Source organism: Anolis carolinensis, chromosome 4, assembly GCF_035594765.1.
Source record: "Anolis carolinensis isolate JA03-04 chromosome 4, rAnoCar3.1.pri, whole genome shotgun sequence".
Lineage (NCBI taxonomy): Eukaryota > Metazoa > Chordata > Lepidosauria > Squamata > Dactyloidae > Anolis > Anolis carolinensis.
Genome location: NC_085844.1, coordinates 236503894 through 236525328, shown reverse-complemented (window position 1 = coordinate 236525328; position 21435 = coordinate 236503894). Strand labels below are relative to the sequence as shown.

Sequence of the window (21435 nt, the reverse complement as noted above, 5' to 3'; positions counted from 1 at the left end):
GTCAGCTGCAGCCAGCTGAGACCAATCACTCTGACCAAGAGGTCATGAGTTCGAGGCCAGCTCGGAGCCTGCGTTTGTGTTTGTCTTTGTTCTATGTCAAGGCATTGAATGTTTGCCTTATATGTGTAATGTGATCCGCCCTGAGTCCCCTTCGGGGTGAGAAGGGTGGAATATAAATACTGTAAATAAATAAACTTCTGAAGCTCCCCTTTCTGTCATTTTTAGGGCATCAGACTTAAGAAACCACTTTTTCTGGGGTCATCTCCCCGCATATCCTTCAACTAGGCCTGGGGAGTAATGAAATTCTCCCCATAGGGACTCAAGAGAGTCAGGCTATCCCCCCTTTCAGTAAACCACCCCAATATTTAAACAAATTCCCCCCAAATGCACACTCACCCTCATTTCCCTTGTGAAATAGTAAAAAAAAGTAAGATATTAAACTAATAAAAATAAATGAAATTGCCAAAGAAAAAGATTGGAATTGATTTCAAAAGCAAGCAAAGCAACCCTAAGAGCAGCAAAGGCACTGAGATAGAACATGGAGCTAGCTAGCATGTGAGCAGCTTTCTTCTTCTGATTGGCTCAGGGAGGCAGCAAGGCTCACAGCCTCTCAGTAGCAACCTCTCCCCATGACGTCAATAGAGTTGCTGAAGCCTCCTTCTCCTCTATGGAGAGTAGGAAAGATTGCAGAGCCATCTGGCTATGTCCCCGTAGCCAGATGTAAAATGACCACATCTGCCATTATGACCTTTGGAAAACCATGGAGGACTTCAGTACATGATGTAATTACAGGCAGTCCCTGAGTTACAGACATCAGACTTACAAATGACTCATAGTTAAGAACAGGGGTGAGACAACAGGAAGTGAGAGAAATCCATCCCCCAGAAGGGAAATTCACTCCTGAAAGTTATGACTGTCAAAAGGTGTCTGAATATTTCTCCCCAGTCCTTGTTTCTACAAAAAGCCAATTTTTTTCAAAGTCCAGTTCTCACAGGGAGAGAAAGTGAGGTGAAATCTTCTGAACAAGGGTACAGACAGCAAAACAAACACCACAGGAGTGTTCCATATGCCTCCCCTATGCTACCTATGCTACCCAAAACACACACACACACACACACACTGTTTCTAACTTGGGGACTGCCTGTACTTCACTATGGGGACATAGATACGTCAATGAAAGCTATTGCTTTCATAAAGCACCGAATGGCAATGATGGGGGCCTTCAGTTCTATGGTAGGTCTGGATAGTGGCTCAGCATAGCATAGTTCTGCATGTGGAACTGTTACGCTATGTTAAGTAATGCAGAATTGCAGCCATTATGTAGTACAATTTCCCATTGTACCATTCCAAAATGGAAGTGAAGATAGCATGTTTTAATCATTCACCATTAAAATAGCATCAAACTTTCTCCATATGGAAAGTTTGAATTGTATGGTTTCCTTGCTTGGAAATCACCCTGAGTGCCCTGAGGAGACAGGGCGATAGATAAATAAAGTTTTATTTATTATTATTACAGTAGAGTCTCACTTATCCAAGCTAAACGGGCCGGCAGAAGCTTGGATAAGCGAATATCTTGGATAATAAGGAGGGATTAAGGAAAAGCCTATTAAACATCAAATTAGGCTATGATTTTACAAATTAAGCACCAAAACATCATGTTATACAACAAATTTGACAGAAAAAGTAGTTCAATACGCAGTAATGTTATGTTGTAATTACTGTATTTACGAATTTAGCACCAAAATATCACGATATATTGAAAACATTGACTACAAAAATGGCTTGGATTATCCAGAGGCTTGGATAAGTGAGACTCTACTTTATGTATTATTTATTATGAAGTATTACTTTGTACCCTTTGCAATGCAATTCCAGTTGCAAAATTAGGATCCTCGTGTAATTTCAGAGCAGATACAGGTCTGGGTTCATAATTCTGAAATGCTTCTAATGTTTTATTCCGGTGTCCTTTATCCATGAAGAAGCAGAAACCAATGAAGACAGTTTGGAGGCATCAGCCACTGGGGAAGAACTGGATGAACCAGGTGATTAATTCTGCTATAAGAAAATCTATGTATGAAATTGTTGACAAACAAATTTTCAGGATCAGTTATGGCATCACAAGAACCTTTACAGTGGTGCAAGGAGCTCTACATACATACCTGCAAGAAAGAGTAATTCATCTATAGCACTGCAAGTAGGATAAGATGTTCAGAAAAGGTCTTGCTCAAGATTAAGATGGCCAAGTGTCTTTTTTACAGAGTTTATGTTCAAAAGCATCCTCTATTAATTACATTTTCATTATTTAGTATGTCTTTAACTAAAACAATAATGACCAGTTGTAATCCAGTTGGTAATCCTATCTACCTTGAATCTTGAATTTTTTAAAGTGTTGACTTACTATCTGGCAGTGAATCTAATAGACATATTGGTGCTAGTAGCAGGGGCTACCAACTGAGGTCAAAGATACTACATGGTTTTTAGAAATCATTGTGGGATTACTTTACAACTAAAGCAAAAGCTTCAGCAAAAAGGGCTTTATTTTTGATAGTCTAAGAAGTATAGATCTGCAGAGCGCTATTTTATACATATCACACTTCTCTTTTTAGTAGAAACGATCATGCAAAGAATAAACAGCATTGTCAAGTTTATCTGGGTCTTTATCCAAGCATTGTTGGATGATACCACGGAAGCACTGAATTCCCTATGTAAAGGTGATCTGGACATAGCAAATGTGCTGAAAACAGAAAAGTGTGTACTTTGGCGAGAGATTAACAAGGTAAGGTGTGTTTCATTTTGTGAAGTTTCACACTGTTGAAGAGTAGGAAGTTGCTGATTAGGCTTGAAGATTAGTTATAGGATTCTATCCTTAAAGTCACAGTATTTAAGATTGTCCACTAAATTATACATATTCCTAATCGGGTAGGAATGTTCCAAGCATGAAAGGGGTTTCCATTTCACTTCTGAAAATGTACAGCTAGCATTTCAACTTTAATTGCTAGACTAGAATAGACCTATTGGATGAATGGAATTTTTGTAAGAGGACCTATCAAATTCCCATTGATCCACTGGTCCTAGCTGGAAACTAACAACTAGCTCCCAGCTCCAACAGTCCACCCTAGTTCTTTCTACAATCTTTTATTCATCTCACTTGATTGCATTCTCTGGTTTTTTTACTTTAAGGGAAAAGAGCCTTCTGTAGACACTGTTCTTCAGTATTATAACTTCAAGGAAAGCCAGCCACAGTATGGAGAAAGTAAGACTGAAATGACAGAAATTAAAGGCAATATATTTAAATACCCACTTGAAGAGAACAAAGAACCCTCACATAGACATCTTAGGTGAGCAACAATTGTTTGTAGCAAGTTAGAAAGACACACAATTCTTTCCCAGCTATTGCAAAGTTTTTTACCTGTGTGAACAAAAACATTATGTGCTTTCCAGCCAAGGAAATGGAGGGTGAGGAATTCTTGGTTCTCCAAGTGTTTTGGATTTCAGTTTCCGGAATCTACATTCTTCATGGCCAATGCTAAAAGACTGTAGAAAGCACAGTTCAAAACATCTGGAAGGCCAAATGTTCACCCCTTCTCCTGCTGTTGATTGGATGAATGAAATGACAAGATGTCTGCCTCAGCTATAGAATGATTGTTTATAAATCAGGAATGTCTTTCAGATTATGTCAGAATCCCATCAGCCCCAGCCAGTGTCAACTATGTAATCCAACAATGATGAGAGCAGCAAAAGTCCCCCGCTTCTGGTTTAAACATTCCCTTGATGAAAGAAGCCCATCATATGAGAAATAATATTCCAAATTACGAGCATTAATTGAGCCAAAAGTTTCACAAATGTTTTGTTTTTGTCCCTTCGGAAAACAGGAGCTCAAGAAGAGCTGTCAGAGGTGCTTCTGGAAGAGAGAAGAAAGAAGAAGTGAGCCCTGCAGGATCATCACCTCACAGCTTAATTCCATCCTCTTTGTGTGCAGAATCTCGTGGTCTGAGGAGGTCTTCATTGGACATGGAAGAGCCAACAGATTTCCCGTTTGCTAGAGATAAAGAAGCAGGCCGGTCTCTGAACAAAGTTCCTGCTGTGATGACAGCCAGTGAACTGCTTCTGATTAGGCAAGGATTAAGAATATCTGTTATGACAGTGTTGCAAAGTATTGTTGCTTCTGAAGAGTTGAACTTTCAGGTGGTTAACTCATAAATCCCTGAAGTCTGCACATGAGGGAGATGGCTTCTTAACTATTTATTCCAACATGCTATCTATGCAACATCAAGTCAGAAAAAGTTTGCAAGATCATACAAAGTGATTTTTCTTAGTGGTAGATCTTGAATGTCTCCATTTTACTCCATGAACTGACTCAAGCATATTGAATTTCTGAAATTGTCTGGTAACCAGTTGTTGGAAAGGAGTTTTTGTGCTCATGACCTACCTTTGGGCTTGCCCTGGGCACTTGATTTGCCACTGTAGAAACAGAACGCTATTTTAACTTGTAAGTTTTTCCCCAAAGTTGTCAGGATGGCATTATTTTTAAATATGTTATAAGCAGCTTCAGCGGGAACTTCTGTGTTTTTAACAAAAAAAGTGAATATTGGGACTTACAGTTAATAAGTAATATAGTAGCATAACCAAAATGAAACCTAGCCTGAACTTGTGGGCTGTCCAAATGCAGTTGCTTTTTGCTATCAGCTGGGATTTGGTTTCAGGTCCCCCACCAGATACGAAAAATTATGAATGCTAAAATCCAATTGTATAAAAATGCAGAATGAAATGGCACCCCTTATATGAAATAGCAAAATCAAGAGTTGTGCTGGCAGACACTACATAGCAATGTAACAATGTGATTTCATCTTATAAAATGATGCCCTAGATGTGTTGATAATTATGTACTTATTTATTTTACTTAGCTTATTTTGTTATATTCTGAATTATATTCCTGTCTGAATCAATTTACATATGCAGTGTAATTCAAGAATGAAGAATCTAGTAGAAATACTGAAAATAGTTAATCTACATTAATTTTTCCTTTTATTTGGGCCCAGGACATTTCATGACAATGAACTGGAGCAGTCAGATAAATTTTACCAGCGTCTTCCTCGCCTTCTGAAGCTGGGAATTGCTTTGTACAATGCAATGGAGTCTAAATCGGAAATGCTGTGTTATTTTGTGATCATTCTAAATCACATGGTATCTGCTTCCATCCTCACTTTGGTTCTTCCTATTTTGATATTTTTGTGGGCAATGTTGTCTATTCCAAGGCCTACTAAGTTCTTTTGGATGACCGCCATCATTTACACTGAGGTGCGTGTTTTCAGCAGACCCTGGTTTTATGGCCAAACTCCATAGAGTGGTGCCAAGTCTCAAACCATTTCAGTAATGATCATTTGAAGATCATCTCAATCACAAACTATATGTTTTGTATCATTTTGTCACTTGACAAATAAATTTCTTACAGAATTCAGTTTTCAGTTTCTTTGCTTCTAAATCATTAGTATGTTAGAGGACAGACAGATCCTTTCTAGCCTAGAGCAGCAATGCTGCATGTAATTATCAAACTTCGTCTTTATGATGCTTATATATAACTATTATGCATTCTTCATTGTATCATATATCCTTCTTTATCCTTCTAGAGAAAGTCATAACTGCTTCAGGCTTTTTAACAATCTGCCATTACCTTGCAATATCTTGTGATGTGTCTTCTTTTAGCCGTTTTTGTTTGTGTTACTTAGATGCTTTTTTACGTTAACTTTTCACCTACACTGTGCTGCCCATTGCAACATGTAAGGAATATGTGTATTGTCCATCTATAGACCTAAATTCAGTTTTTAGTCCCAACTAGGACATAAGTACTGAAAGAATAGGATTTGCACAAGTGTTGATTTACTATCACCAGTTAATTAAATAATCAGTGGGTCTGCTGTAGTTGGGACAGTAAATTCATAGAATCATAGAATTGTACTTAGACCACATATTCTGAAAAATTATAATTATGATTTTTTTAAAAAAGTTAATATAATCAAAATCTGCTGTAAGCCTAGTGTGTCTAAACATATCTATGTGAAATCCAGTTTCTTTTGAGATAATTTCTTTACAGTAGGATGCATGTTTCCTTTTCCTACTAGATAACAGTTGTGGTGAAGTGCTTTTCCCAGTTTGGATTCTTTCCTTGGACCACTAAGATATATTGTGGCCTCAATGCTGAAGAGCCATTTGTTTTGCCAAATATTGCTGGAATCGAGAAGAAGGATGGCTATGTGCATTACGATCTGGTACAGCTACTGGCTTTGTTCTTCCACAGGTATATCTTGAAGGTACTGGAATGATAAATAGCTGTTTAAGAACATGAATGAAGAAATATTTTATAGAGTATATATACACATTAGACTATAAAAAGAGCTGGGTTGAAACATACTATCTAATCCACCATACTGTTCACAATATTACCCCCATTCATATGTCTATGGGAAGCCAGAAAAGAGGACACAAATGCAAAAGTAACAGATAGACAGACAATCCACCTTTAGAGGTGACCATCATGAGAAGAAGCCATTAGTGGCTTTAATTTCCATAAATGCATCTAATCACCTTTCTGAGTTATCCAAATTGTTGGCCATGAGGGCTTCTTGTCTCAGAAAATTGCAGTTTAATTGTGAGCTGTACATCCTTTCATTTGTGCTGAATCTCCCACCATTTAGCCTTTGTGATTGATCCCAGTTTCCAAGGTCCAATTTGTAAAAGAGAAAACCTTATTGCATCTTTTACATCTTTCATTACTTTAAGGCAGAAATGGTCAGAACATTTATATATAGATAGATTATATAGTAATCAAAACAGTAAAATGTGGGGCTTACTCAATGAAAGCACCAATGACAAACAACTTTTTTGGGCAACTTATATGTGCTTGGTGCAAATTTAAAACATAACTTTTCAACTTCTGTTTCATTTATTGTCTTCTGCTTTTGAAAAACATTTGTAGTATTGTCTTATTGAAGTATACAATGATTTTCAGGGCTATGGACTATGGGATACTAAGGATGTCAACATACTGAACTCCAAAGAAAAGAATGGGACAGAGAGACCAAAGGAGAAAGGATGCAGAGACCATCTGAAGAAAGGTCAACCTGGATCAGCAGCACAGCATCTTTTGAAATCCCAAGGTCTCTCAAGGAATATATTCAGAAGGGCTAATGAAGGTAGGTGGATGTATTGAGGGGCCACGTGTGTATTCCCTTGCCCTACTCAGGTATATGGGGAGATATCTGGGGAGATACCTTCTCAGGCCTTCTCAGACTTTTAGCTGGCTCCATACGTGGACCGTTTGGATGAGAAGTAGACACTTCTTGAAAACCTGAGAAATGGTTTTTCCTCCCTGAGACACTTCAGGGATAGCATCTATGGTTAGGTATTTTTTAAAAGTGGAAGCCAACTTCGCATGTTTAAGGTTGGAACATGTGTGTGTGTCTATTTAAATGTTCCAGAAAGATTTCCAGAAGAGGCAACTTACCATCACTATTTCCCAGAAGAAGAATGATGTAAGACTGTACTATGCAAAATAGTGGTCCATCAGTGCCAGTGAACATCACTCATGGATATGCAGCACAAAAAGTCACAATTGTAGTCAGTGGGCACAAATGTGACCCTTGGTCACTGGCACACTGTATGGAAACAACTTCCAGCCCACATCTCCAACAGAAAGCTTTAAATGCACTGGACTAAGAGAGTCTGGGGTTCTTGCAAAATGAAGGAAAACAATACCCAGGGAAATACTTTGGCTACCCAGATATAGAGTACTGAGAGGAAAACAAAAATTTTGGGGACACCATGAGGTCTATCTGGGATTAACTCACAGATATAAGATATCTTAGGCTCTTCTAACCAAGAGACCCAGTGTTGGTGTAGAAGTCTGAGCACTGGATTACATTCTGGAGACCAAGATTTGTTTCTCCTCTCAGCCATGGAAACCCTTAGGTCAGTCATGCACTTTCACTTCCAGAAATTCCCACTTTGGGGTAACCATAAGTCAGAAACATTTCAAAGTCACACAACAACAACTCAACCAGGGTTTTGAAACATTAATCTTTATGACTACAACTCCGAAATCCCCAAGGAAGCATGGCTAACTGGAAATGTGAGAGATGTCATACAAAATGGTTGTTCCAGAGTGTTTCTTGACTCACTGGAATTAGATGGGCATATGTATATATCATTTGTATTTGTTGATATCTTTCATTTACTTTTTAACCATCACCCCTTGCTATTTGCTTGTGTTGTATTGTTGGCTTTGATTTGTTTACACTTCTTTTTTTAAAAAAGTGAAAACTTCCTTTCTCCATTACATGGTTATGAAGCCAGCAATTGGCGAGGAGCCTCCAGGGTAAACATTGGCACAAGAGCTTTCATTTTAATATTACACTGGGGTCAGTGTAATTATGCCTGAAGGACTGCCAGTAGATTTCATGTCTGTGTGGGTGGCGGATGAGGTCTCATGTGTTCAGCAAGTGGACCCCACATGAGTTGCTAAGAGCTTACGAAGAGGAATTCCTTTTATGAAATAAATACTTCTTCGAGCTGAGAGTTTGTTTTTCTTTTTGGCAGACAAAGCCCTAAAAGAGGCCAAGAAGAAATGGAGCTGGTTCAGGAAAAAAAACACTGGCAAGAAGAGACTTACCAAGGAAACACTATACCAGCAGATACTAAAGGCAAAGAAGTTGGTGATTAAAATGTAAATGGGGTATATTTTATGGAATATTTTGACTATCTATAAAGAAAATCAAATGTTGGAACTTGAATAACCAGGCAGCCAAGGGTTAGGGGCCAGGGTAAGGGCTAGTAGGAAATGGGGGTGGAACATAGACTTCATTCTCCTTGTAATGCTGTCTTGTTCTCTCTGTCTGCACATCTGTATATACTTACAACCTGTAGTTCCATCATGATGAATGTATCTTACCCCATCACTGTGGGATGAAACCCCCTCATTTGAACCACAGGGTGCCGGATACACATATCCATGCTTAGTGATGGGAGGAACAAAATCTCTTGAGTCCTATGAGTTTTCTGCATTCAATAATGGATTTTAAGATGCATGTTGTTGGAAAAGAAATTGCCATGGTAATTTTAAAAGATTTCAGATGTTTTACTTAGGTGATAATTTGCTTCAATTGATTTGTTAATGGTGTCACCAGGTAATTAAAAAAGAGCTGAATATCATAATGGCTTGTTAGATGAAATATGGATTGAAGCCACTGATGAAGTTAAAGCAAAGGCTAGCAGGAGAAGCCAGAGCTCTGAACACATATTTTACATGTAGAAGGTCCCAAGTTCAGTCTATTTCAAGGCTACTGAGACCTCTCCCTCAACCAGTACTCATGATTATAGGCAACTCTTGGCTAGATAACTCAGGATTTTAAGTCAGCATCATATCCTTCATAAACACAAACAAAATTTGATCATGTCTGTTGACAACTGGAAAGGTTTGCTTACAAAGATCAGATGCTGCTGAAGTTATCTGCTTTGGTATACTCACTTGTGATATGCATTGCTTTCCCCAAAACTTCCTTTTTGGCTCAGAATGTGGTCAGCACTCAGCAAATGCTCAAGGCCGGTTTCTGTACCATGCAAATCTTTATTTATTTATTTATTTATTTCCATCATTTCTATCCCGCCCTTCTCACCCGAAGGGACTCAAGGCAGCTCACAATCTGACAAAATTCAATGCCAATATACAATACAAAAGATAAAACATAAGCAATTAAAACAGTTAGCTAATATAACAAAATACAATAAATAGATTTAAAACAATACAATATAAAATACTCGAACCATTCGTCCACAAGACCTTGTACATGAACCTTAATCCGGAAAGAGTCGAAGCCAAAAGAATCCACTCATCAAACGCTTGCTCACAAAGCCATGTCTTCACTTTTTTTATCATGACCTTGTAAAGGCAGTTTTGGATTATACACCAATTAAAGAAATCTTATATTTTAACTCCTTAATCTAACCTTCCCTGATCAGTTGTCCTCCATATATATTAGACTACAACTCCCTTCTGTCCCAGGTAGCATGGCAGTGATGGCTAAAATGTTGGAGATTATAATCCAACAGATCTGGAGTACAGCAAGTTGAGAAAGGCCACCGTAATAAAACATGCAAGCACAGACTAGCCCTTATGTGACTATGAACCAAATTTGATTATAGCATTATATGTTAAAATGTTTTTCCTTTGGCACAAACTATCTGTATAATTGGCATAATAGCCTCTTTGAGAATCATGGCAATCACATGATTTAAACCTTAATGCTTCCTGACATTCCTATCTTGATGCCTTTCCCTTGCCTTGGTTTTTAATTGGTGGGAGAACTATCTAAACATATTTGCTTAATGCACACATTTCATATTACATGTAGTTTGGATTTCAGGCGACAGTGGTTTGTACATTTAAAAAATGAGGAAGCAAATACAGAAGGCTTTTAAATGATTGACAGTTTCCTCTTAGGAACACTTGGGTCTCAAGTAACCTTCTCCAACCTGATGCCATACAGATGTTTTGGGTTACAAGCCTTGTGATCTCTGACCATTGATCATGTTGGCTGAACTGGTAGGTATTGGGCTCTAGAATAGTTCAAGAAAGTACTAAATTCAGGAGGTCATGAACAAACTTACAGATGTAGCACTTTTAATACCATGACCCTATCCAATGGAATCCTAGGCTTGAAAGTTTCATGACGGGATTTAAACATTTCAAAAACCAAGTATTCTGGATGCATAACGTCAGGCAAGCAAGTTATCTTTCCACAAATGTGGCTCTGATTTTCAATTTGACTAATTTAGATTATTTTTTACCTACAGTGCTCTGCAGATCTATCGGCCTATCAAACAATTCTTTTATGACATTATTCACCCTGAATGCAGTCCAATCTGTGATGTTTATGCCATCATGTTCCTAGTTGATGTGATTAACTTCATTATTGTCATATTTGGCTACTGGGCCTTTGGTGTAAGTAGGAGTATGCATTGTTTCTTTTCTTGGATATTTTGATTTCTGTTTCAATTATGTTTGCAAATGTAAACAATCATAAAATGGGTCTCAGAGATTTTAATGGAACCTAAGTAAAATAATGGAAGTCTGGATGGAACTCTCTGATACCAACTTTTGAGTTTCAACATAATTAAAGTATCAGCTATAGCCTTGTAATGTTGATATGTCCAAGTACTGTGGTTTGAAACCTTAGGGTGCTCCTGTTTTTTTTTTTTATGTCCGGATTAAATTAATCTTCTAATTTATTTCAGAAACACTCAGCTGCTGCTGATATCACAGAATCTCTTTCAGAAGATCAGGTACCTGAAGCTTTCCTTGTGATGCTCTTGATACAGTTTGGGACAATGATAGTTGATCGAGCAATCTACCTGAGAAAGAATATGTTTGGGAAATGTGTTTTTCAAGTGGTTCTTGTCTTCGGCATCCACTTTTGGATGTTCTTCATCTTGCCTGGAGTAACAGAAAGGTAGAGCAAAGTGTGTTGTAGAGTGTGGAGTCTTTTGCTACCAACAAATTTTAGCAGATAGTGAAAAAACATCCACCTGAATAGTTCTGGTGAAATGAATAGAGAGATATGTGAACAATGGAAAGCAGAGTTTGGTGACAGTCTTATAAATCTGAAAATTCTGTAGCTCAAATATTTCAGTTTAGAATCTAAAATAAATTCAGAAAAATTATTTGAATATAGTAAATTTGTAGGTATTCTGGATGCAAAGTTTTGAAGAGCATAAAGCATTACTTAAATGGAGAAACAGCAAGGATGGTATGAATGAGATGTTGACTACAGATGGTATGCAGAAGGAGTCATATACATCTGTTATGTATCACACCATGTATAATGCCACATACACTAGTGATTCTATATACACCAGGGCCAAAACTTATATTTAGGTTTGCCTCTTCATCTAGACAGCTGAAGTGTATACATTGCTACTTTTATAAGGCACACTCAGCCTAGCTTGTTATTGATATCCAAATAGATGAGAATCATTCTGTAAATGATGGAAATGAGGAAGGTCCTGACTATGTGGCTTTCTGTTTATTTTCAGGAGGTTTAACCGAAATTTAGTTGCTCAACTGTGGTACTTGGTCAAGTGTATTTATTTTGGTTTGTCAGCATATCAAATCAAGTGTGGCTACCCCAAGCGAGTCTTGGGCAACTTTCTGACTAAGAGTTACAACTGCATGAACCTCTTCTTATTCCAAGGGTAAGCAGCAATTTTTCATGGGAGGGTAGAAAGGCCAAATTGCGTGGTCATGAAACAAAAGCTGTGCTATTCACTGCAGCTGGACACTACTAGAATTTCAAAATTATCATATACATGATACACTTTCACCTGGAATACAGCAATCAGCAGAACCTTGTTGTTCAAGACAAACAGATAAAAAAAACTTTGAGACCTCCTGGGTCTTCACATCTGTAACAAGGATGGCTCCTCTTCATGTTGATTTTATCTACTTAAATGCAATATTGTTGTAGGCTTGCTCAATCATACTACATTGCAGAGGATACAAAAATTGATTCTGGTGGCTCAGTTCTGCCTTGCATGGACTTTGTTAGCTCTTTCTGCCCTGCAAGAAACGTTGAAAGACCTTTGTCACACACACTGGGGATAGAAGGGCCACAGCCTGATATTTTCACTCTGCCGTAAGTATTTGGACATGAGAACTTTTGGTAAAGGTGACAGTTCCTGAAGCACATCTATAATGTAGACCTCAATTAGCATAATAGCCATTTGCTGTATGGATTTTAGTTCTCCGGGAAGGTATCAACTCTCTAACGAATTTATGAGCAACTTTAACAGACTATACAAACTATAATTTCTAGGATTCATAACAAGTTGATATAAAGGAAATACGTAGCATGGAGGGCTTCAGAGTTTAAGAATTTATATTACCGTACATGGTAAAAATAGTGGAAATGTTTTTTTCTGGAAAGTCTTCCTTGAAAACTTATTTTGCTAGATATTCTGTTTGAGGTGCTTGTTGAAAATCCCCAACTGACTATATTAACCAGCCCTCTTTCTCTTTCTGTGGGTAGATTTCGACTGGTGCCTTTCTTGACAGAGCTGAGGGCTGTCATGGATTGGGTTTGGACTGACACCACCCTCAGCCTGTCCAGCTGGATTTGTGTAGAGGATATCTATGCTAATATTTTTATCATGAAATGCTGGAGGGAATCTGAAAAAGTGAGTGATGTTCTTTTTGGATTACTTGTAGCACTCTCAATCAAGTAGAGTAGAATGTGATGGTTTGCAAATCAGTAGGGTCTAAGTGCATTCAACTCTGTGATGAACAGTGGCCTATATTTTTAATTTCACATTCACAACATGTAGCTTTTTAACAATGGAGTAGTACAAGGTTCACTGAATTATAAAGAAAACTGTGAGCTTATAGGATATAGCTGGATGGGCATCCAAAATCAATGATAATTGGCATTTTCTGTTTTGCAGAAATATCCCCAGCCTCCTGGGCAGAAGAAAAAATTGATTGTGAAATATGGGATGGGAGGCTTCATTGTCTTTGTACTCATCTGCATTGTGTGGTTCCCATTGCTTCTTATGTCACTGGTGAAGTCAGTGGCAGGAGTAACGAATCAGCCTCTGGACGTATCTGTCAAAATTACCATCAGTGGTTATGAAGTAAGTAATTACAGTATGCTTTTTAACTTAATAAATAATAGGGAAGTATCTCACTGAGAAAGGTCTCATCTGGGAACTTGCTTTCAGTCAGAGTAAATAATACTAATCTAACTCAGTTTAAGGCAGCTTTATATTATATCGGATTTTGAAATGGTGATATGACTGGTCAAATAATTTTTTTAAAATTATATTGGGTGTCTAGAACAGAACCCGAAGCTTATGTGTCTTCAAAAATGTCCTAAATAGTGTCTTCTCTAGAAAATGCTTGAAAGAAATGCCTTCATTTGTGGGCACTGGGTCTCCCAGCCTTGCAAAAACCCATTTCCCTGTTCAATACAAACTGAAAGAGTAAAGGTGAAATCTGTACAATTATTATGAATACTGTCACACATCTAGTCAGTATTTCAAACCACTTGACAGAACATTACTGGTACAAAAATGCCTTTGAACGTAATTATTAATTGGGATGATTTGCTTGCCTCTGTAATGAAGCTGCAGGTTTTAACACAGATTTTCCACAATTTTTCCCCACTTTTGCCCAGTCCTTATTTACCATGAGTGCTCAGCAGCAAAACCTGGTTCCTTTCACTCATGCAGCCTATAATGGACTCACCACGCAATATGCTCTTTATCCTGTAAGTATATTTATTAAACACAATGAAAGTCCAAATCATTAGTAATTCCTTCTCTGATGCTGCCAGCCCTGCCGGGAATTATTATCAGTTTGAAGGAAATGACATGCCAGGACTCAGTGAACTAATGGAGTTTTCCCTGAAGCGGATTGTGGTCACCCAGCAGTCGTGGGGGGAAATAACACTGCCCTTATTCAGAAGCAAGCTGATCTCTATTGTTCATTTCATTTCATTCGAAAGCTAAACTTTGACACCATAAGAATGTTCTTTGCTTCTTTGCACTTGGCAAGGTCTAGTTCAAATTAGGCCAGACCCTCTGGATCAGGGAATATAATTATAAAAGCCATGGAGTGGAACAATTCCAACCAAAGCTGACCTATATATGTCATTCATCACCTTCCTTGTGTTGTATTATGTTTTTAGAGATGAATCTGGTTTACATTTTACATTTTAATGAGGAAGGAACTTGCTTCCATGGTAGGCTAAGATAGGCCCCCTTTTTGTTATCCCTCTGCTAGCAGTAAATACATTTTTTGGTTCAAGATCCTGAAAAGTTGCAAGATAGTACATAAGGCTCATGATCTTATAAATATTCAACAGGAAGCCAGCCTGTACTTCTACATGCTAAAGTTTTGCATTACTGAAATTGAATAAATTTTGAGAGTGGAAGAAAATAGCATTGGAGGGGGGAACATAAATCTTATTGGGAGGTATGCCTTCATTTTTCACCCTCCCCTAATCACAATTCTAATTTGCAGTTGTATACAGATGGTGACTGGAATTCACAATCACATGTATAAATGCACATTCATGGTTAGTTTGTATTCATAATCTCTACATATTCAATAGAAAATACATAGGGACCATGAGAATCCCCAATTTGGACTTACTGGGAAGGAGCCACTGCAAGTGAAGGGATTCTGGTCTCCTGTTGACCAGGAAACAGCAGACCAATGATTCCACTTTACTCCTACCAGCGATCTCCAGCACAAAGTGGAATTATGGCTCAATTCCTGCATCTCTTGCACCAGGGATCACTTGAGAGAGAGAAGCAGAAATATCAACTGCTGCCTCCCATTCAGCAGGAGAACAGACACCAGTCGCTCACAGTGGCTGCTGTTCAGTATGTGTGACTAGGATAGGACTATTTCTAAATCATTCATCTAAAATTGTAATTGTGTTGTTGAAGGCTTTCATGGCTGGAATCACCAGGTTGTTGTGCATTTTCTGGGCTGTATGGCCATGTTCCAGAAGCATTCTCTCCTGACATTTCACCCACATCTATGGCAGGCATCCTCAGAGGTTGCGAGGTATGTCGTAAAACTAAGCAAGGGAGGTTTCCACAGATATATAAACCTCCCTTGCTTAGTTTTCCATTATACCTCACAATCTCTGGGGATGTCTGCCATAGATATGGGTGAAACGTCAGGAGAGAATGCTTCTGGAACATGGCCATACAGCCTAGAAAATGTACAACTACCCACTAAAATCGTAATTGCTATCTTTCCCTACATTGTAAGAAAACAGGTTCAAATTTAGTCATAGATAAGGAGGCCTTTCTCTTCTCTTCCTTGCTATTTTAAAATTTCCCCTCTGTTTTTCCCCCTGTGCAGTCAGCTATGCAGTTTATAGTCAACTATAATCCAGAGGACATTGTAGTGGCTAAAATAAAAGGCAATGCCAGTCTGCTGTGGAATATTAGTCCTGGAAGTCGGAAAGCGATGATAGCTGAGCTCTCCAACTCTTCTGCAATCTATGTCAACTTCCACTGGACTCTTCTCAGGTTAAAAAGGGAGCATTCTGTTGCATCTCTGTTTCATGGCTTTGTTTAATGAAGCCACATTCTGTTCTTCAGAACTTGAATATAATTGATTAAATGTTGATTTATTATGGTGAGGTGGTTAATTTTTTTTTTACAACACTTTAAGAGCTGTTGGCTTAATCATTAAACCACAATGTTAATGGTTTAAGTAAGAATGTATGTTTCCTGTTATTTTCTGCGGAGGTGTACTGGACAATGGTTAATTATTTTAGCCTTTCTTTTTAAAGGTAACATATTACAATTCATTAATAGATTGTTAATGGTAATTTGTCATTTTTGAAATAACGGTACCAGTACTGCACTTATATTAGCATTAATGTTTTTATGTGCTTTCTTCTATTAGTACAGCCATCCATAGAGCTAATATTGAAGAGCCCATAACTTCTCCGACATAAAATCAAAGGTTGACCTATTGGCCAGAATAAATTATTCCAAATCCAAATCAGAATATTACTTTTATTCTGTATATTCACAAAATATTGTGCAAGTTTTCTGAGACCCACAAAATTCTTGATGAGGCGACGTTAACAGCACAAAACAGGGTTGGTGGTAAGCTGATGTTCACCTCCATTGTAACCAGACATAATATCCATGGTTTGCCAACCTTTCCATATCCTAACACGCTTCCTGTTTGGTTTATCATTTTACCTGATGAATTCCAGAGAACTGTGAGCCTCAGGCAGTATTTTGTGACCTGTACTTTCACCAGATGAAAGGTATTTACTACAACTTTGTAAAACCTTCTAGAACAATTTTTTAGAATCCTTTCTAAAGAAGGCTTGCCTAGTAAACTCCTGTTGGCTAGTCTTGTCATAGAAGTACAGAATGCACATAATCGCCAAAGTCCTTACTCCAAATGCCATAATCAGTCTTTGATTTTCTTATTAAATCAGAAATGCCTCTCTTGTGAAGAACATTGAAGCATCAGGCATACACACTGTGAGATATGAAGAGAAAGAAATACGGGAGCAAGTGATTGAAATGCTGTGTGGGACCAGGGAAGAACCAGTGTTAGTATTTTATGTTTGTCTCAGTATTAGTTTCAGAGATCAACAACCTGGTTTATAGTAGCTCTCCCCTGTTGTGTCTTCCCAATATATAGTATATTAGTTTTTAGTATTCCATATATGAGTTCCTCTTTGCTATATTTTGGCCTCTGTAATATATTGTCCAAAAAAGGAACTCTTCCAGGGTTTAGTAATGGTAATTGATTAGACTTCTCCTACTTCTCTGTGATTTTTTTTGTGATCCTTTCTCAAAGCCATCTGAACATATGGTCATGGCTATATTTTGGAATTTGTTACATAAACTATTGAGGAAAGAGCACAATAAAATATTTTGTTGCTGTTCCCATAGCTGTGAGCTTCTCAGCAGAACTAGGTACATGATAAAACCAGAACTACGTTCTATAGCATCTCCAAGCCTTCTATTCTGGGTTGTCATTGGAGGTCATGACTGAAAGCTTAATTTTGGGAGTCATTTCCCACATACTTTCTTCTGTAGTATATACGTTTATTTGGAAGTGATTCCTACTGCATTCAACTGAGATTTCTTCCTACTAAGAATTGTAGCCTCAAACAGTATGATGGCTCCTTCCATAGAGTTACTCTTATCACTCAAAGCCATTAATATTCTGTTTGAACAATTTCACAATTTATTTTCAGCCCAAATTAATTTTCCTGGACAAAGCCATTAACAGCATACTGTTACCGTGTTGTTGTTGTTGTTGTTGTTGTTGTTGTTGTTGTTGTTGTTATGTGTCTTCAAAACAGTTTCCTGACGTATGGAGACTCTAAGGGAAATCTCTCATGAGGCTTTCTCAGCAAGATTTTTTCAGAGACAGCTTGCTGTTGTGTTCCCCGAGACTGAGAGTGTGCGATTTGCTCAAAATCACCCAGGGGAAACTGTCTGAAGGTTCATAACAACAACAACAACAACAACAACAAGATGAGTTGAATAGCAATCTCAACTCTGGTCTTCAGAGTCATAGCCCAGGTTCAAACCAATAGAAATTACTCAAACATAAATCTGATTGAGTTCAGTAGGCTTTAATCTCAATTGAGTGGGTATAGGATTATGACATACATTAATTAAAAACTATGTTGAAGCCTATAATGATCGTAACATGGTAGTAAGAACTTCAGTATTCAGAGATTTTCTCCTTTCAGATTGCTTCCTGGTGTGTTACCAAGATATGTGAGAGCTACTGGAGGAGCAGAAGCCAAAATGGCACACAGATTGCAAGTTGGTAAGTGTCCCTACATTCATATTAAACCAAACCAAAGCTGTCCCCTCTGAAATGGGATGAAAAAGAGGACCTGACTCGCCTCTTATGATAACACAATTATGCAAAAGAAAGCCAAACAAATTTCAAAGATCTGATAATATCAAGCACTTATGAAATAGTGGGGGACAGGAATTGAGTTCAGTCTCATTATGATGAATGGAGCGGTGAAAAACGCACAGCATTCTCACTGTGGATGGTGCTTTAAGCTGGGCAGAAGGCATGGGATACATAGGGGACTCTTGGAAGATATTGAAAGACACAATAAGCTCATTGTCATATCATTCTATTTTAAACAGCCCATTCCAATAACCCAAAGGACATAGAAATGATGGCATTTTTCAGAAATATAACAATAAAGTTGCAGCAGCTGCCTGACAAGAGGACTTCAAGCCATGTGCCCGAATGGTGGATTGTTAAGGAGCAAAGACCTGGCTGCTTGGGAAACGGATGCAGTAAAAACATAGAGCTCTTTATCTACAATGATAAGGTCAGCCCTTCCAGCCTGGGATTCCTGGCAGCACATGGGTAAGGATATGAAGGTAGAATTAGCCAGATTGTCATTAGGACTTATCCTTTCCAAGATTCTTGTTATGTCCTGTTAGGGAATATACATTCTCTCTCCTCATGGGAATTTTGTGAACTTCTCTTGTTAAAATACTTTATGTTGCATATAACCACACATATTGTCCAATACCAGTGACACATTTCGGATTCACTCCTATTTCAAATGTGAAGAATTCTGATGTGATTGCCCAAGAGCTAAAATTTAAATTTGGGAAGTCTTCACCATTTTTTTTTTTTTTGCCAGAAGAATGATTTGCACAAGTGGTGTCTGGTAAGAGGGTTAAATGTAAGACCTATCATGATTTCAAGAATATTCTTTATGCAATAAGGGAATGGGGTTTCTGAACAACCCAAATGACAAGTATGCTTCTTGTTATAGAAAGTATTTCAGTATTCTTCCACATCAGCTCTTGTCATCTTTGTGGATTTTGTTGAGAGGAACATTTTTTCCGTAGATTGTAAAAATAAGCTCCCAGATCAGACCATAAACTGAAAAACACAACAGCATGGTGAGATCTTGTACATGCATCTCCTTGTGAAAAGTTCTTGAAATTCAGTATTGGCTTCTCTGCAGCATAAATGTAGCCGTATAGACTCACTCTAGCAGAAACTCTTCAAAGGCTTTTAGCTTTTCAATAATTTATGCTAGGAATAGGGAATGAATGGTCCTCTGGGGATTGGACTGCAACCCAGATTCATCCATCCAGCCAATTTTAACAACAGCTATTTCTGAGCTACTGATATCCCCACATAGTATTGCCCACTTCAGTCATCTACAAACACACAGGATCACTGTGTCCACTGAGGGTTCATGATCTAGGTCTCATATAGTTAAAAGCTCTTTACCACAGATTTGGAAAAACCCTTTTTAGGCATTTGGAAGGCATAGGAGTGAGATCAAATGTTTTATCAATGTCTGCATGTGCCCTCTGCGGTGTTCTTTGCTACTCTCCATGAATCGAGGACTACTTCCAGAGGCACAGAATGAGTTGCTTCTGCCAGCGGAATCTCTTATTCTTAAAACATGACCTAAACAGTGTGGGATCTGAAATTGGAATACAGTTTTTGAGCATGTTTGCTGGGAAATCAGAATCCTAATGCTAGTGCATGACTGCATTTAGATCCTTCTCCTTCCAAGATTCACAACCCTTGTGACAACTCTCCCTTTGTATATGCAAAGTCTAGACTTTTGCAAATGGCTATCAGGTTATGGTCTGTTGAGCAAGGAGAAGAAAAATTACTGGCATTGGCCAATCCTTGTAAGCTACATTTTTCAGAAAGACTAGATCAGCTAGTTCTAAATTTCAAGAAACTATAATAAGGAACTACCGGCTGTTAGGAATTGTGGGAATTGAAGTCCAAAACACCCGGAGGGTCGAAGTTTGCCCATGCTTGTTCTAGCATGTTTCTCAATCCCCTCTAATGTTTAGATTTTGATGCAAAGCAGAGGTTTAGAAAAACAATTTAGGGTCTACTAACCTACCTGAAAAGTACCTATACTGTTAAAGTGGAATACATTTGAAACATTCCATACATATCGCAGATATTCTCCTGATAACAATAATGTTGTCCCCCCCTCCCCCAACCGGTTTCAGCATCGTTGGTCTCTACATGTCTGTAGTTCTGGTCATCGGGAAGTTCATCCGAGAATTTTTCAATGGAATTTCACGTTCCATCATGTTTGAAGAGTTGCCAAATGTGGACCGCATCCTGAAACTCTGCACGGACATCTTCCTGGCAAGGGAGGCGGGAGAACTTGAGCTGGAAGAGCAGCTCTTTGCCAAACTCATCTTCTTGTACAGATCTCCTGAAACAATGATCAAATGGACCAGAGAAGCCAAGGACAAATAGAACCAGGGCATCCACCCATGATCACTGCTAATGCATTGATCTGGGTGGCAAATGTTGGGTGAAGCAGTTGAAGAACTTGGTTGAAGCACATCAAGATAGTCATATCATTCACGCTCAGTGCTGTATTTTGAATAGCTACTCAATCAGTATAAACTATGTGTTCTATTTAATACCCTAAATCTCCAATGAGAGAATAAATATGAAAAGAGAGTAATATACTAGTCAGCTGAAGTGAACTGGCATTTCAAACAATTTACCCAGTAAGTGCCCAAAAGCAGCACTATTTTTTTTCGCTGAAAAATGTACATTTTACAACCATAAGTTCTATTTTAAATAAGTCAATGTTTGGAAAAAAATGAAAACTGTTTTTTTTTTTTTGAGATTTAGCAAACTATTCACTATATATCTATAACACAAAGATGAAAGCAATGTACTATGTATGCATAAATAAAGTCAATACGACATCCTGAGGATTCCTTTCTCTGCTAAGATGACCAGATGCTGACGTGAACGAGAGATAAGCTGGCTATGGTGGATGCAATGATGGGGGAAATGCTTTAAATAAGCAGTCAGAGGAAGTGTCTAAAATTACCAATGCTCAG

At 38.1% G+C, this 21435-nt stretch overlaps 1 protein-coding gene across 3 annotated transcripts in view; it reads left to right on the top strand.

Moving 5' to 3' along the window:
* Window positions 1-21303, top strand: part of LOC100558965 (piezo-type mechanosensitive ion channel component 2) — a 50848-nt gene extending 29545 nt beyond the window's left edge. The window contains exons 26-44 of one of the 3 annotated variants that reach the window (XM_062978975.1): window positions 1980-2042; window positions 2610-2776; window positions 3181-3338; window positions 3873-4115; window positions 5040-5298; window positions 6120-6308; window positions 7007-7190; window positions 8593-8719; window positions 10846-10993; window positions 11287-11501; window positions 12085-12243; window positions 13077-13224; window positions 13489-13677; window positions 14220-14312; window positions 15923-16092; window positions 17025-17141; window positions 18300-18379; window positions 18715-18943; window positions 20578-21303. In XM_062978975.1, the coding sequence (XP_062835045.1) occupies window positions 1980-2042; window positions 2610-2776; window positions 3181-3338; window positions 3873-4115; window positions 5040-5298; window positions 6120-6308; window positions 7007-7190; window positions 8593-8719; window positions 10846-10993; window positions 11287-11501; window positions 12085-12243; window positions 13077-13224; window positions 13489-13677; window positions 14220-14312; window positions 15923-16092; window positions 17025-17141; window positions 18300-18379; window positions 18715-18943; window positions 20578-20833 (3194 nt within the window). In that variant the 3' untranslated portion in view covers window positions 20834-21303. Of the gene's footprint in view, window positions 1-1979; window positions 2043-2606; window positions 2777-3180; window positions 3339-3872; window positions 4116-5039; window positions 5299-6119; window positions 6309-7006; window positions 7191-8592; window positions 8720-10845; window positions 10994-11286; window positions 11502-12084; window positions 12244-13076; window positions 13225-13488; window positions 13678-14219; window positions 14313-15922; window positions 16093-17024; window positions 17142-18299; window positions 18380-18714; window positions 18944-20577 lie in introns of all 3 variants that reach the window. The other 2 variants (XM_016997354.2, XM_062978976.1) reach the window with 2 other exon arrangements.
* The last annotated feature ends 132 nt before the right edge of the window (window positions 21304-21435 follow it).